Source organism: Monomorium pharaonis, chromosome 3 (assembly GCF_013373865.1).
Source record: "Monomorium pharaonis isolate MP-MQ-018 chromosome 3, ASM1337386v2, whole genome shotgun sequence".
Taxonomy (NCBI): Eukaryota; Metazoa; Arthropoda; class Insecta; order Hymenoptera; family Formicidae; genus Monomorium; species Monomorium pharaonis.
This window is the reverse complement of record NC_050469.1, coordinates 10882577-10900989: the sequence shown is the minus strand read 5'-3', so window position 1 is coordinate 10900989 and position 18413 is coordinate 10882577. Positions and strand designations below refer to the sequence as shown.

At 33.7% G+C, this 18413-nt stretch overlaps 2 protein-coding genes across 6 annotated transcripts in view; one reads left to right on the top strand and one right to left on the bottom strand.

Annotated features, from left to right (window-relative positions):
* Positions 1–18413, bottom strand: part of LOC105831519 (lachesin) — a 268879-nt gene that overhangs the window by 247675 nt on the left and 2791 nt on the right. The window lies entirely within an intron of this gene.
* On the top strand, positions 378–18239 carry LOC105831147 (UDP-glucosyltransferase 2). The gene is made up of 8 exons (XM_012671094.3): positions 378–8595; positions 10911–10981; positions 11069–11167; positions 11454–11593; positions 12494–12807; positions 14650–14869; positions 16949–17168; positions 17676–18239. Exons 1-8 carry the CDS (start codon positions 8407–8409, stop codon positions 17974–17976), a joined length of 1554 nt encoding a protein of 517 aa, XP_012526548.2. The 5' UTR covers positions 378–8406; the 3' UTR covers positions 17977–18239.

Genomic DNA, 18413 nt, shown 5'->3' with positions numbered 1-18413 from the left:
TTGTATAATAAAGAAGCTACATAAAATGTAGGAAGCCAAATTTACGCTTCTTTATTATACAAAATTTTTTATATCAATATCTATTCCAGGATTTTAGGCAACATTGAGTCAAAAATTATGACATCTTAAAGATAAATTTAGACATTTTTTAGATATCATAAAACGTATTAAAAACATTTTTAAGACGTCTCGATATTAGAATTATTTTTTAAATATGCGCGTTGTCTAAGTAATACTTTTCAATAAAATTTTTAAAACGTTATCGAAAATTCATGAAAATACTATTAATTAAAAGACGAGATAGGTCATATATTTTTCTGCATATTTTTATATATTACTTCTTTTTGCTCAATTTACATCGCTATGAAATTAAAGCTTTGGGCATGTATAGTAAGTGATATGTTGAAAAATAAAGTGCTTGATATACAGCTTCAACGCTTTTCTTAATATTTAATAAGGTAAACGTTCTACTAGTTTCTGCGTCCAAGTCTTTAATTGAAATATCTGACCTAGTCAAGGAATACGATCGGCAAGCTTGGTTATCGCAAGAATGCGACATTTCCTTTTCCATCAGGGTGCTCCGTATAATCCTCCAGTTTTCGTCTGGTGGATTTCAACGTAGAAAACGACATGCGAACGCGTCTGCAAGTTTCTTCCGCAAACTTCAGAATTGGAATTAAGACGTTATAGAAATGGATTAAGGAGTTTAATTAAGTTGATTCAACGCTCGCGCCACAAAATTTCGCAGCTCTCTCTCTGGACTTGCGGATTGCCGTTTATCGTTGATTCTTCCCGGAATCTAGTTTCTAATTTCGAAGTTTACGTTGTATAAATTTTACAAGCTTCCTAAATCTTATGCAATTGGAAAGGACAAATAATTATATAGAGTAAATTGGGGTATAATGGCGTACAGAAAAAATGGCTATACGGAAAAAATCTTCTCCATATGACCAATAACTATAATTTTTCTAATAATTATTAAATAATGTGTTCTTGTAATTTTTTTCAAAGATAATTTATTGTAGTTTATGTGCGTATATTATTTGAAATAAATATTACATCGCGTTATTACTTTTAATTGCTTGCAATGTTTTTCATGTGTTCATTAAAAATTACAACATCAAATAAATTATAGTTGGGCTGTCACAATTAATGTTAAACACATTAAAAAGTTATGTAAATTGTAACGTGTGATTATATATCTTTTTCTATTTTATTAATAAATATTATGACTATCTTTCTCTTATAGTTTGGGTAAAATGGCTCATGATTTTTTTCGAGGTAAGCATTTATGTATATATCTTTAAAAAAAGATGAGAAGTTGCGCACTTAACATCTTAAATTTGAAATATCATAGATACATCAAACACGAGCAACACATCTTCCTTGTATAATAATAATCCTAGAGTAATACCAAATCAGTTTATTCCATAATGTCACAAGATATATACATATTATACCATTATAAAATGATATATCAGTTATAAATGTTTGAAGGAAAAGCAAAAATATCAATAAAAGTAATGTTTAATGTTGCATTCATTTTTGTACACGGAGAAAATTTTATAGTAAAATTTACTATGATAAATAGTAAACACGGATCAAGAAAGAAATATAAAAATTTTTACTATGTTTTTTATCAAATTACCTACAGTATTTATACTACTGCACATTACTTATTCTCTAAAATTTATCCGTGGCTATTGTACATAATAATTTTTACTATAAAATTTTTTCCATATAGTCTTGTTAAATCCTTTGCAATAGTATCAGAATTTCGATGTTATGTAAGTGACAATTCATAAATTCCATCATTTGTTTTTTGTACATTAAACAAAATTTAGCATTTGATTAAATCTAATTTAATAACAATGGCGGTACTCAACGTAACGACTTTGTTTCTCCACTTACATAACACTTTCTCTCTCTCTCTCTCTCTCTCTTTCTCTCTCTCTCTCTCGTCTCTTCTTTCTTTCTGTTTGCTTTTATCTCTTTCTTTTTTTCTCGAACAATTTCATTTTATATTCGGCAAGATTAGAGAACCTCTATCCCTGACCATTTCATTATTCATCTTATATGCACTCCAAGATTATATATCTGTCTCTCTTTTCTTTCACCTCGCTCGTCCCCTTCTTTGCCTCCGCGTTCGCTCAGCTTTACTCTTTTTATATTCTCCAACCCACTTTGTCCCCTGTCGGCCCTCACCTTCCGCTGCTGGGCGACTTTGCAATATTGTAATGTGAAGCACAATACGTTGCTCTCTAAAAGATGCGCTACCGTAAAGAGGAGGATGCGCCGAGCGCATAGAAAAAGGTATAAACAAGAAGTAATACGTCTCGTGGCAGAAAAAAACATATAATGAGTATACACGCATGTTTTCTAATATGCGTAAAGTTAAATGATTCTTCCTCAAACAACAACAAAAGAATTATCTGCATCGTTAAGATATACTATATATTTTGTCACTCAAGACCTGTTCTCTTCATGAAATTTAGAATTCTTCACGTATATGTAATTCAATAACGTTCAATAAAAAATAATATTGTACCAAAATAAATCTTAAATATATGTCATATATAACGATTAAAATATAGTACTTTTAAATTTTATTCAAAAGAAGAAAATAACGTAATTGAGAAAAATGATCACGAAGAAAAAGACTTCTCCAAAGTTCCACGATTTAAACTTATTTCAATGCGCACGAACGATCGACAGAGACCAGAAGACAAGCGAAGCGTACGAAATAATGTCCGTTGTTTCCAGTAACGTTGCTTTGCATAAAAGATTTCATAGTAATGAAAATATTATGTCGGCAGAGGCCCATGATAATAACTATTTGAAACGGCAGATGCGAGAGCGCGTCTTAAATTACAAAGTTCAGTTCCGTCGACATCTCCAAGGAGCAGTTATCGTTTGCTAGGAGACTCCTATCTCTGCTCACGAAATCGTCTCGACTACGTAGAATCCAGTTAGGTGTCCATATAGGCGTATACACTGCTATATACTCTCACATACTCCATTGGTTTCTTATTGTCACCTGCGCCGAAAGCTCATCCCGTAAATGGATCAAGTGCGCGAAACGTTCTTCCGATGGAGTCCCGATAGATACTCGCGTTCGATCGAGGCGGCTCTATTCGTGCAAAAGACATTTCCGCAACAAATTCTCTTACCGATGACACATGTTATGCTGCGAACTTTGAACGACTGTATATGTTGACAGCCGTAAATAAAATAAAAACTGACACCATTAAATAATTTATCATCTATCTAAAAATATTTCAAGAGTTTTGAAAAGTATTTGACATATGTGAACAAGTATGGTGTATAAATCATACATAGAGTTATTAAATATGAAATGCAAATTAACTGAAAACTGATCAATTGTAACTTTCAATACATGTCAAATCTTTAAATAACGGCAGAAAATAGAGGTCGCAAAATAATAAATCATCGTCTTCCCAAAATAGTTAAGATAAAAGTGAAATATTAAGGTAAATCAAGGTTTTTTCATTACAATACAAAGCAAAATATTCTGCAAATTCCTAAGACCTTGTAGTATATTACACGCCGAATAAAAATTCCATAATGCGTAATGGAATGCTCATAAATATGTATTTTTTTCTAACTTAGCGTAATGTTCAAGTTTGTGCGGGAAAAGCAACGAGATCTGCGAAACCCTTTCGCAAAACTTGGAATAACCCTTGACACAACTCAGAAATGCAGCGACTTCTCTACTATAATGCTCAGTGACCAGAAATAATCTCATTACCCGTAAACTTATTTAAGAATTTATAAAGAATCCTTGGTTAAAATATATACTTATACGTACATAATAATGTTGACAAACATGAAACGCTTTAAATCTGTAATTAATTCTAGAAAAGTCTTTATCACAAAATTTATAGAATTTTTATCTTATTATTGAAAAAAAACAAAATTGCACACTTGCATGTTTATATGCAATCTTATACGTACACCTTGAAAGCAATCACACCAAACTTTCTGACAATTTAAAGTTAATCTTTCTTCTTGATAAAATTATTGAGATACTATTGTAATAAGTAGTAATAATCTCAATAGGATCAAACTGCCTCAGTCAATGAACGTATATAAAAAAAGATCCGTCTATAAATAACTGTATATTTATTTCTCAAAAATATTATGCAGTACTTTTAAAAAAATTTGAAAAGTAATTTTACTTAAAAAAAAGGTCTTTTCTTTTTAGCTAAACTTCTTGTATAGTTATCTTTCTTTCTTTTCTTTTTCAGGTAGAGAGAAAAAGATGAATTCAGATAGAAAAAACATATCTTATGTTTGCGTTGTCTACAGCTTCAAAAATAATTTAATCAGAAGACACGTCTATTAGGATCCTGAATAGATACATTTAAACTCGCAAGTATTTCATGCCACATAGAATTCAGTAATGACAAAATCAGCTGTACCTTATGCGATCTAGAACAAAACATTAGAGCGACGGGAATTCACGAACCGCGCGCCATATGGCGGAAGATTTCCGTGCGGGGAAACTCGCTAGGGTCCGCGAAATTAGCCGCAGATACCCGGGATTTCGCTTGCATAAGCGACGTCGCAAAAACTCAGAATTTCTGAGAAGGATGGCTCGCGTGAGGTGGGGGAATTATAGCGACAGATTTGCAAGTGGGTGGTATACAAATGTACAGGGGCGGATGTTGATTTTTCAAAGCTTTAAGCTACCAATCCTCGAGAAGTCCGTAACAGGGGCATAACTAGCAAACGCATGCTAAAGAAAATAAAATTTTCTTTCACGTAATATAATATATTATATAATTTTTAAAAATAATTCATATTTCTGAAAAATTTAAAGAGAAATGCAGCAATTCTCTGGGTACTCTAGTTTTCTGGAGTCTACTCTCGGTCAGTTAGTTAAATAAGAGAATATTAAAGAAAATGTGTTTCCTAGTTTTATAAACAGGTTTACAAAGAATTGCTAAATATCCTTGTATGTAGAATATTCTGCGAAATGTTCTTTTGTGTTAATTCTGCCCGAAGTCGTGCCCTCGAAACCTTAAATTTCAGCAGTTTTCACGTAAACCCGTCCCTGTAACTGTACCGCTGTAACTATGGAATATGACACGAGAGAAAGGGATACGAAACAGCAAAGAGGGAGGAAGCAGGAGGGTGGAACAGCGAGAAAAGAGAGGAGAAGCGGGTAGTAAGGCTCTTGCAAAACATACGCGGCTGAATCTGACACATCCTCTGGCAGTCTGTTGGGTTTTCCAGGATGGCGAGGGGGCGTGCAAATCTAGACGGTTACTTACTGACACACACAGCATTTTGCTATCGTACCGAAACTTTCTCTCGCTTGCACTCGCGCCCGCGCAAGTGTAACCTCCTCGCCAACTCTCTTCCTCCCGGCTCACTACCTCTCATCTCCACCCTCTCGACAGTATTGTATTGTATTAAAGCCGCGGCTCGTGTTGCGGCTTGACAAAAGCAGGCACACGACCTACCCCGCACTCAGTCTCCTCCTCATCCTTTCTCTCCCTCCATTCCTAATCCTCCCGCCGCTCTGCACGCGCAGCACCCTGTGGTGCCGCAGAGTCCAGAACACGCTGTATTATTCACGGAGTAATATAAACCGCAAATGACAGATATCCTAAATGTCCTTCTGGCCCATCCGATCAACCATTCGGATCCAGCCAGGCTTGGCTCCTGTCACCTTGTCATGCGCGACAGCCGCAACAGGCGGATTAACGCTCGCACGAGACTCGCGGAAAATACATACAGTGATATAAATACGAGCGAGTTTGTAATCATCACGAGACCAGTCGAATTTGATTATTGATATGCAAATTATTCTCGATATATTAATAACGTTGATACTTTACTATTTCGTATAAAATTGTTTTAAACATATTATCACATTATAAATAATATATATCTTGTTTTTAGATGTTTTAATATTTTTGTATCTGTGCGAAATACTTTTCCATTTATGTAAAATTACATTTTTAAATGAGATAAAATGTTCAACAATATTTCATGTCATGACAGTAATTATGCAAGCAATATAATGAATTACGCACATAATCTTCTTTCGAAAATGAGAAGAAAAATTAGAGGAAGTTTTAAAAAGAAAATTAAAAATTAAAATGAAAAATTATTATACATTAATTACAACAAGTGACTTTTAATCACTCTAATTACAAGATGATACGTGAAAAGTTTTCTATCTGATTGGTTTGGCGAAATTCATTACATTTTCCTCATTTCTGCCCTGTCTTCAAATTTCAAGATGAACCTCAACCGCGACTCCATCAAAAGTGCTTTCAACCCTTATCAGACGCATCTGACTCTGACACGTGATTCGAATTTGCCGCGTACCTGCGGTGTCAGCGGTCCTCTTTAAAGTTATACTAGCTTTACCAGATTCACGCGAAATCACTTCAAGAAATACACAAAATAATATTCTCAGACATAAAAGTAGTAAAACATAGTAAAACATTATCGGTATTATTAAATTACTATATTACATCGGTATTATTGAATATGAAACACTTCATAAAAATTAATTCAATTTTGTTAAAATGCACATTGCGTAATGAAATTAACAATTCGAATGAAATTAACAATTCAGATGTTGAACCATAAGGAGAAATAGCAATTATCCACAATTATGCGTAGTATGAAACCATGTACACCGATGTACCAATTTCAAAAAGCGTCCCATAAAAATTATTCTTAGCAAATTTCATGCAAAAGAAAGCGTAGCCTATTCTGAAAAGCAACTTTTCGCGACTTTTCCGGTAGACAACGTTTACGATGCGCTATTCTTAGCTTTTGCATCAAGGCGACATGCACAGGGGCTTGAATTAACGAGAGGCTTTTCGTATCTCGGCGTTATTACAGCTCTAAGTAATGCGCTGTGCTTAAACCCGTATTTACGACAGCCGTGCAAGAACCTTTTGTCTTCGGACCGAAATATTTCTCTCCGCTCGATCGATAGCACCGCATCAGAAATTTTTAATTTATATCCTTCTTCAACCACAGAGGCGCTATTTTACTTGATCTATAAAAGTGGGGTATAAGAAAAAGCGTGAGATCTTCTAATCGTGTTTCTAAATTCTATCGAAAACGTCCGTCACTAAAACTTTGCAAACAAATAAACAACTTGTTCTTAAGAAACATTTTACATATCATCATATTTTTTATTTCTATACACATTGACATTCGACATATTGTTGAACACTTTTCACTTAAAAACTTAATTTTAAAGTGTAAACTATTTTCTTTTAATTAATGCTGGATGTTGTACAAAATATATTTCATCTTTTCATAGAGAACTACAAAAGATTATAAATATTGTATAGTAAAAAAGAAAAATTAAGTATAATTCATTCAAGAGTAAATAAGCTCTTTTAGAGACGAAAATTTTCCTTCAGGATGAAGCACCGATATTTTTTCGTTTGCACTAACAGTATTATCTTTTACGCTCGACTTAGGATCTTTTCTCCTTGTAACGAGAAGAGGAAGAGCGAGTCATATGTCGAAGGTAATGGTGCGTCAGTGAGTGATTTGTCTCCGCCCAGCTATTTTTCTGTGTGTTTATGTTTTTTTCGTCTTCCGCGCCCTTTTTTTCTTGTATATATTTGAATATTTTATATTTTCAAAAAAGATGTGTAGTAATATTAATGTTATGTTTATCGTAGTTGTCCATATCAATCTTGCAAAAATAATTATATCAAATAATATGATGTTTAAAAGTAATAATACAAATACACATGCAATAATAATTATATCCAAAGATAAAAATAAAATAAGAAATTGGATTCAGTGTAATTAAAATTTACATTGCAAAATTCTCAATTCACAATCATGTATATAATCTAATAAGTTATATTATTAATTTCTATTTTACTTTATTATTGATACGATATCACATTTTGCTATCACATCTCAATTGGCTACCCAAATCGCTTTATCTGCTCTTTATCGACATGTTGTAAAATGGTTTAATGTTGACAATAAAATTATGACGATGTCCAATTATCCCTACTCTTGTTGCGAGATAACTATATATATATATATATATGGATACATCTCGAATTATATTACTCCTATGAATACCGTCCTTGTATTCTCGACGAATATAAAAATAGGGTCCGCGCACACGAGGCCTGAATTATTTCTACCGCAAAGCTGAGTGAGAAGCACCCGACCAATGGACATCCCGTTCACTTATTTACCGTAGCCCCAAGCAAACTGATCGTGGAACATGTATTGAATTTTTCATACGGACCGCCTCGTCTTTTTTCCGTCGCTCGGGTTCTTTTTAAAAATTCCTGCGAGAGACCGGTAGTCTCGATTCTTTCCTGAAAGATTGAACGGCCGTTTCGCATCCTCGAACGAAAGTGTTCTGTGCCCAAAATGCGCGTCGTGACACTCGTATTGCTATCAATTTCACTATTCTGTACGTTCCAACACAGCCGCGGATACAACATCTTAGGTATTTGCCCGAGCACAAGTTACAGCCACCAGCAATCTTTTCAAGCATTGATGAAAGCATTGGCAGCGCGTGGTCATAAGGTTACAGTTTTATCAACAGTTCCCTTAAAGGTAAGTAATGTTTTTTCACACATTTTCTCGCTCTAACGCTTTGCCTCCATGGTATATGTTTACTTTACCCCTTTCACCTTCGATATCGAAATAAAATTACGTTCCTTTAATACGTTTAGTAAAACGAGAGAATTTGGAAGAAATAGGCATCGCTGTTTTGCGAAGCGAGATATTAATTGTTAAAGTTGACGACTACTCAGATTAGAAAACCTGTTATATTGACAAAATATAGCGGCATGAGCATGCGCAGCGGTTACATCCGCATGATTCGTAGCCACATGCGTAATCACATGCCACGCGAAAGGGTGCGCGAATTTGAAATATGTTTATACCTTGTAAGGATTTCATTTCGCGTGGAAAGTCGATAACCCATGTGGAAAGATAACGCGTGAGCAGGGTGCAGAGGAAGGAACTTCATCCCTCTTAACATCCTTCCGAATATGGAAACAAACAGCATGAACTTAATTGTCCTACTTATTTGTGAGATTATGCCCAATATTGAGTCGAGTCTTATATTTAAGATGGTCTTAAGTATTCTCTCTCTCTCTTTCTATATATATATATTTTTTTTGTAAGTTACATTATGTAATTACGGAAAAATATTGAGCTCATTCTGCTGCACATAGTTTCTTTATTCAAAATTCGCGAAAACCGAAAGTTTATCTACATCTGTCTACATTCGTGTTAGAGCGTGCAAAGGTGCGAGCAAAGGTGCGAACAATGAGTGAAAACTTGTCGTTAGCACGCATCCCCACCGGTCTCGCGCACAACCTGATCAGTTACACGCTACCACTTCCCATCTACGCTTGCATGCAATAATTGGAACCGTGAAACCTAAATGCTCTAGTATTACATACACCACACACATTTATACTAAATATATATATATATATATGTATGTATGTATATATAAGATATTTTATACACACACACACACAAAGCACAATTGTTTAACTAAAAATTACCACGTAAAAAGTATTAAGAAATTTTATATTTTAAAAATAATATAAAAGCTAAAATTTCAGTTTTTTGTATGAAATAGTCAAGGATATTTTCAAATTTATTACATTTAAAATAATATATGATTTAAAAAGATATTAATGGTTATTATGTTTAAAACTTATTACTAAAAAATTTTAATTTGATCACTCTTTTTACTCTCACTCGTTATCACTTCAATGTTACCACTGATTCAATTTGCCTATATCTCGTTGCTACCAACAAAGCCGCTTTGTCTTATAAGTAAGAACTCAAGACGTTGTACTGTTCACAGTTATTTCCGTTTAATCTCGATAAACTTTAACCGCATTCTAGATATTTTGGAGAGCCCCTATCAGTATATTTTATATTGTCAAACCGAAATTGTCAGAGCTAATTATTCACATATGTTTGATTCAATTTTTCGCTCTCAGATATGAATAAATCATTATGCATAATACATTTTAATTTATAACAACAAAGAATTTATGAACTGATAAATAGTTATTTAACTCAACCTTTTTCAAGCCTTCTCTTTCTGTCATTTCACTTTCTTCATTTCTACTCACTTCTTCTCTGACATCCTTCTCTCCTAAGTTCTCTCTAGATCGTTCGTTTGACATCTCACTCCTTTCCATCTACTGTCTCACGTTATCTTCCCTTCGCTTCCTCTTTTCTCTATCTCTCCTTCTTTCTCTTTCTAAACTCGAGTTCAAAGTTACGCAAACTTCGTTTAGCTTCAATTTACTTCTACTAACATTTCTCTTTGCTGAATGTGTCTTCTCACGGCTTGATGGTCCTGTTTCTTTCGCGGCAAAATTAGAGATTAAATTGTTCACGTAAACTGGATAAAACCTAACTAACGAAAACATAATTGCCCTGTACACAAACTATCGCGGTACTTTATTGCTTTTAATCTCTTAAATTCACAACAATTACTGATTCACTATTTAAATACACGGAGAAAATTTTATAGTAAAAATTACTATCTACGATAGTAGCCACGGACCATAAAAAGAAATTTTAGAAAATTATAAGTAGTGTAAATACTACGGTACTTTCATAAAAAAAAACAATAAAAATTTTTATAATTACTTCCTTGGTCCGCGCTTACTATTTAGTTAGTAATTATAGTAATTTTTACTATAAAATTCCAAGTATCATCTTTTTTATTAATACATCATTTATAATGTTTATAAGTAACTACTACTTTTATATCACATCCTATGATTTTGGTTTAGTTTTTATATAAAAAAAACTAATTATAAAAATCTCTAACATATATGCTTAAAATCTTTTGTTTTCAATTAACTTTTCTTAATTTTTATATTTTACAGAATCCCCCAACAAATTATGAGAACGTTGACTTATCATTTTCGTATGTAAAAATGGATTGCACAAAATTAAGGTATACATTTATCACGTATCCTGTATGTCACAAATAGATTCTTTTATATCTTGGTAAATTAATAATTTTTAATTTTATCTATAACAGACATATGGGAGCCTATGCGTTACTCCATCAAAACTTTTGGCAAGCGGATATCATATGCAGAAATCAATTGTTTAGTCCTGCTATTGACAAGCTTCTAGCGTAAGTTTAATGAAACAGCAATAAGCCATAATTTGGAAACATGAGCAATCTCTATTTTATCTTAACATTACTGACAATTGATTTTTGTAATCAAACACAAAATAATCAAAAATCCATTCCTAGATACTAAACAAACAGTCGCTAATAGTTACAAACCATATTACAATATAATTTAACAACGCATCTCCATCTGTATACGTCAATACAGAAACGAAAATCAGAACAATTTTAATATACGTTTTACAAACATGCTAAAACAAATCCAATTCGAAATTACTTGTTACAGGAGCAACAAAGCATTCGACGCAGTCATTATAGAGCAATTGTGGTTTCATTGTTATTACTCCCTCGTAAAACACTACAACTTTCCTGTGATGATTGGATTTTTAAGCGTGGGCAGCTTGCCCTTCGTAATGGACTCCGTAGGTGAGCATGTCGTGCATGTCGAATAACTCTCCCCGACTTCGTCGGCCTAGTAATTCTTATTGTTTGCAAAAGTTATCCAATCCAGGTAACGATTGAATAGTGCATGCGAGCCGGTTGTTCCACAATGTCTTTTTCTACTGAGTTCGCACCCCCCCCCCCGCCAAGTTGGCATCGGCAAGAAACGTCGTTACTGCGCGCGGAAATTGACGTAAATTGTCGTTAAAGCAGAAAGTGCGAGCAATCGGAGACCGGGTCTTCGTGGAAAAGGATAGATTACTCGGTAGTGCTTTAACTTGTACCGGTCCGACCCGAAGAGCGTCAGAGAAAAGGTGGCGAGGGACGACGCGCCAGCTCGCCGCCATTCGATTTCTTTACCTCGACGTAATTGAAGATACCCGAAAGTACTCTTCCGGATGAACGTAATAGACCGTGAAATGGATCGCCGTGGCTGCTACTGAAATATTTCAATTAAAGCCGGGCGAGTTTTGCGAAGGCGAGCCGCGTATCGAAGTAGTAACATTCCCCATTGATCTGACCCAATCACCGAGTTGAGTTTTCGAAGAAGTAGATATTCGATTGTAACACATCACGCTTCTTTCTCTTGACCCGTGAGAAAATTTACCGTGTAATAAACGTGCTTCTCTACTCGTCCGAATAGAAGCAATAAAAGAAATGTAGTAAAATTTTAATGGACACGTCTCGCAGAGTACCGCTATTTGTAACATACGTCTCATAAGTATTTCCGAAAAACTCGAGGTTACGTGTAAAACTTTTACATTTCACAATTAAGTGTGCCGCATATTTAAGCGGCATATCTATACGCAACTGATTTTTCAAATTTTATTTTATTATAAAAAAAATTATATTAAAAAATGCCATTACATTGCCTATGATTGGCAGGAAATCCGGACGATCCTAACTTTAATCCAGATATGACGTATCCATTCACGGACAGAATGACATTCAACGAGCGTATAATGAATATCCTTTACACAACATACACAAGAGTGTATTACCGATACTGGCATTTACCAAAGGCTCAACGCATGGCTAATAAACGGATACCTGGTACACCCGTTTATGACATCGATAAAAATTTCAGTTTAGTGATTCTAAGCAACAATCATGTGTTCGGTTACCCAAAGCCATTGCTGCCGCATGTGATCGAAGTTCACAGTTTGCATATTTCAAAAGACCCCGGTCTCTTACCTGAGGTAAGCAAATATTTCTTATATTTAAAAAAGAAATACTTGATGTGCGTAGAAATATTTTGGCATCAAAAAAAAGATTTTACAATTACTTCTTTTATATTAAAAAAAAAAAAAAACAAATCAAAACAGGCAAGTTATTAAATGCACAATTGTAGGCACAGATCATATTAGCAATTATCTTTCATACCGTCATTTTAACTTACTTCAAGCTTCTTTTAACACTCTTCGTACACTCTCTTAGAAATAAAAGACATATAGATAACAAAATGAAATTAAACAATTTATATCGAATTAAACGCGTCGACATTTCTCCTATTTGAGTAGCGTCTGAGAGTTGATATTTTTACGTCGATTAAATCTTCGTTTCTCATAGTTCTAAGTACGCCTCAGAAAAGCGAAATTGTATGTCGTACGAGAATGATTTCTCCCGGGGAAATACATACCATTCTCACAGGTGACCAATAATAGTCAGTTGGTAGAAGTTTACCAACGACTCAGCGTAGCAACGTAAAGGTAAACGTCATTGCTATTTACCGCGAACCGTTCTAAGCCTCCCAAGGGCCGACAAGAAAAATATTATTGAAAGAGTATTTCGTTGAAGAATCCTTCACATAGAAAAAATAACCGTAGAATTACTCTACATAATATTACAATAGTTGTTTGAGTTTCTCGGCGTCAATCTAAAAGTGCACTTGATTACTGTCAAAATCGTTCGTTTAATTACTATTTAATTCTAGCATGACTAAATAAATATATAATTAAGCTAATAATTATTTAATTATTAAAAAATTAGATTTTCACTTCTAACTTAAAATCAGATATCAAAGTTTTATATACTAAGTTTTAATTAAAAATGAGAAATTTGATTAAAATATTAGTCACATATTATTAATCTACATTTCAAATTTATTACAAGAAATAATGAGAAAGAGGGACAAAAAGAGAGAAAGATTAATAAATTAATTTTTTAAAATACAAAAAAATATTAAAATTTAATAAAAAATAGAAGAAATTGAATGTTATGTTTTATAACTGGCTTTTGGTTCCATTAAAATTTGTTCTTTATAAATTCATCTGATTATCACAAAGACAATGTAAAGATGTATGTATGTATGTAAAGATAACTGTAGTTACCACGTGATCCCGAACGATGTCGAGAACGGAACGTGACCGCGGCAATGTGTGATCGTCTTTATACATATACACCAGAATGTATCGAAATCCATGAACAGTTGTAATTAATAGGACAAAGCCTTCGGCTACACAATGTGCATATGGAACCACCATCGCGCCATGTCTGCCATAAAAGCTAGCGCAGGTTTCGCAATTAACAAAGGAAGTTGCATTATCAGTAATATCAGTCACATTAATAGCACAATCGGTTCCATTTGCGTCCTATAGCAACAGTTGTTAACGCAACTTTGAAAATACGAAGATTACATGACAAATAAACTTTATAAAACTGTAAAGCCTGTATGATAAAATGACTTTTCAATTATTGCAACTGCAACGAAACGCATGATTTATTAGTAATAAATATAAATCGCGTTTTAAGGGATTGTGTTTTAAATTTTGTTTTATCTTTAATTATTTCAATTAAAAATAAACCTATTGAATAATTGTGTATATATAATACTTTAATAAAAAGTATAATTATTTCAAAAATACAAACACTATTAATTTTTTATCCAAGTATACAAGAAAAACATTGTCCTATTTTTTTTCAATTGCTCGTGTCGTTTATTGTTAGAAAAACTTTGATCAAAATACTTCGTACCTATTTGTTGTATTTGTTGCAATTTTAAATTTCATTATATGTAAAAACAATTATCACTACTATTTCAGGATATTCGCGAATTTCTAGACAACGCTCAGGACGGTGCTATTTATTTCTCTCTGGGCTCAAATCTGCAAACTGACCAACTACCTGCTGGACCTTTGACCACATTGTGCAATGCCCTAGGCTCGCTCAAGCAAAGAGTTTTATGGAAACATGACGGTAACATGGCTATTCATTCGACCAACATCAAATTTGTGAAGTGGGTGCCTCAACAAGCGGTCCTCGGTAAGGTTGCCCAAGGCTAAACTGACCAACTCTTTACATCGTTCTCTTCGAAAGAAGCGGATCAATCGCCGCGAGATATGCACTTATAAAATGCTTCGATGAAAAGTATTCTATGCTGGAATTTCTTTGTACTTGAAGATACCGAATCGATAAAATTACAAAAAGAATAGATTGTGTAAAAAACGAAAAGAGAAAGAGAGAGAAAGAGAGAAAAAGAGAAAGAATTTACTTCGCAACCTTATTTCAGTTTTAGCTATAATCCTTATCGTATTTACAATACAATTGACAATATTTGTTTCTAATTTTAATAATAGGTTCTCTGCCAAATTCAAAGTCATATTTTTTTTCTTTAAAAAAAATGTTTAAAAATATATAAAATTATTACATTTTTATTAAAAAATATTTTAGTTTAAAAATATTTAATAACACATATAACATACGTATAACAATATAAAAATAAAATAATAGTATATGACAAATGATTTTAACGAATGTTAGAAGAATTGTTATTATAGGTTTAATTATTTCATTTAATTACACTTAAATAATTAAAAAATTTTCCTGACTAAGCGCAACATTCTTTGGACTGGTAATCTTCTTCACGAAATTATATCGTGACGACGCTATTTTCCGGCGCCGCTTAGCGCCAGAAACGAAGTGAGTTTTCCTTTACATCGAGAGAGGCACAGGGCTAGATTTCAACCGAACAAAGACCACCAGCGATCGAAACTCGTGGCATCACTGCCACGTTTCAAAATGATCATCAAAGCTGTCTCCCGAACGAGATCGCGTTACTCGGATGTTTGAATTCGACCAACGTTTGCCTCGCTCTCTCGCGTCACATCAAAGAGAAAAGTAACGTAGAATATAAGAAAGGCCGATGCACACGTCGATACCAGGCCCTTTCCCGCCTTTGGATGGTTGAAACGAATATTTTTGCGAAAGTCGCTTAAGGGTAAGTATTGAAATGAAAAAAAAAAAAAAAAAAAAAAGAATTGCCAACAACCACTATCACGACCGAGGAAAATACACAGCCGCGGACTGGTACACCTGGAATGAAGTGAAACGATAACTCATGACGCATGCGGCGGTGAAATTCTCGCGGGAAATTCTGACAAACAACTCCTGTTGGCAGTAACGCAACTGGCTCGATGCAAATGCACAAGCGTGCACAAAGTTTTATGCACGTTGATAGACAGGCGGCGGTTGCCTGCATGAAGAACGTATTAGTGTTGGGAATACGAGTAGTTTTGACTGAAAGAAACGACACAATTATATTTGAAACTTCGGGTATTATCAATGTATCGCGACTCTCGTTGTAAAATACGTTTCGACATGCGTGTCCGTGTTTGATATCTGTCCTCTATACTATATTCAGTTAACTTCCCGAAATTCTATATTACAGACCGCAATAATATTCCCATATAAATGTAATATCAATAACAAATTCATTAATAATTTTAAGTAAAGTAAGATCTTTATTATATACTTGAAAATTTAATTCATCGCACTGTAAGGAAAATTTTTCAGTTTATAGCATGAGGATTATATAAGTATTTATAATATATATTTTTTAAAATCTAATAACTAACTAAATAAATTTTTCAGATAAAAAAATACGTTTTAATTGAGAAATGTATCGCGATACGTGCAATGAAAAAAAAATCTTATTCCCCAACATTCGTGTGACGGCGACAAAAAATGCACATCGAGCGGAATTTCGTCGGAAAATTCTGCACGTGTTAATACAACGAATGCCGATCAATCGGCTGTAAAGAGCAAAGCGAAAAAATAAATACAACAATACAGACATTTTTATGAAATCTCGCGTCGCATCTCTCAATTGCTTGTGATCAACACTAAAACTTCAGTTCTCTTTCTCTCATTGCGCTCTCTCTCTCTCTCTCTCTCTCTCTCTCTCTCTCTCTCTCTCTTCTTTCCGTGTATTTCTCTTTTTTTCATTGCGTTTTTTACCACTGTCCCGCACACATCAATCCCCCGGTAATTCTCAAAAGCAAATAATCCGTAAAGCATCATTTTATGGTACTTTATGTACTTAAATCTCTTTTATATATGTAGCGCACCCCAAGGTGATAGCGTACATGATGCAGGGCGGATTGCAGTCGTTGCAAGAGGCAGTGCACTATGCCGTGCCCGTCGTCGCGATACCCTTTTTTGGGGATCAGTATTTCAACGCACGTAAAATCCTAGACGCCGGTATCGGACTGACACTGGACATCGACACCATAACCGAAAACTCCATCGTACAAACGCTGACGGAGATCGTCGAAAATAAAACGTGAGTATGACCTGGTTCCAACACCAGAATTGCGCCGGTATAACGTGACCTTTCGAAAAATTAATCCTGAAGATATTTTACCCTTTCGATCACGCTATTCTTGAATCGTACTCATTTATAAAACCATAATTGTCCCTAAACAGAGCCGAATGTAATTCACGTCCTTCTTCTGTCAAATTATATCTTGTTTAAACTAGGACATACTGTAATACTAACACAAACATAAGTTTCTTAGTCTCTGCACAATAATAATAATATAATCATTTTAAATTAAGGTGACAATAATTTTAAATACGAGTCAAATGGAATTCATTAAACGAAATATGTTTATCATAATGAAAGAATGACAAAGTGGTTAGCCGTAATCATTGAAAAAATTACCGGTATATAATATTATTGAAAACTGCAGATTAAAGCAAGCAAACTACAGATTATAATTGGATTTAAGTGCTGATTAAACAGAATAGGATTTCAACATGCGATATCATGTCAAAATTGTAATTACAGGTATTTGAACAATATCAAAACGATGTCGGCGATCGTGCGGGACGAATTGGTGAAACCTATAGACAAGGCGGTGTGGCATGTGGAACACGTATTGAAATTTCCAAACTCGAAACATTTACGGTATCATGGACACGATATGTCATGGATAGATTACTATGCAACGTATCTGTGCTTGTGTATATGCCTTGCTTTATTATCATACATCAATTACGTGTTATGCAACAGAACTGTTAATGCTCTTATGAAAATCAGAAGCAACTTAAAACGATGGATAAGTAACTTAAAACAAAAGCTCGATTGATGTAAATTTATATATAAGTAATGAAAAGATTGATTTTATGCAATATATATAAATTGCAAGAAATTTACGTTATAAAAGAGAGAATTACATCTGTGTAAACCTTACAATAAAGTAAATAATGCACAGAAAAAAAAATTCTTATTTTGAGAATCTCTTTACTGTTATTACATTTTAACCAATGTAAGCAAATTATGTTTGTCTAACGCTATGTAATCTTATTTTAGTATTTAACACTTACAAAAATAAAAATATCCTCAAAACAAGAATATTCTTCTTTTCCGTGTGTAGATCTGGTAATCAAGAGAAATATTTTTCTCTTATCCCTTTTGTTGCATCATTACATTTTTCATGTAAGTATTTAAAACAGTTTTCCGAACATTTAAAAAAGAATATTTCGTAAATCTGAAAATTCGTATTCATTATGTCACAAATCGTAT

Bases quoted from the DNA above. Each gene is read 5' to 3' on its own strand.
- LOC105831147 (XM_012671094.3), top strand. From the start codon at position 8,407: ATGCGCGTCGTGACACTCGTATTGCTATCAATTTCACTATTCTGTACG. The intron at 11,168-11,453 runs GTAAGTTTAATG...TACTTGTTACAG, and splicing joins GCTATTGACAAGCTTCTAGC to GAGCAACAAAGCATTCGACG. The intron at 12,808-14,649 runs GTAAGCAAATAT...CTACTATTTCAG, and splicing joins ACCCCGGTCTCTTACCTGAG to GATATTCGCGAATTTCTAGA.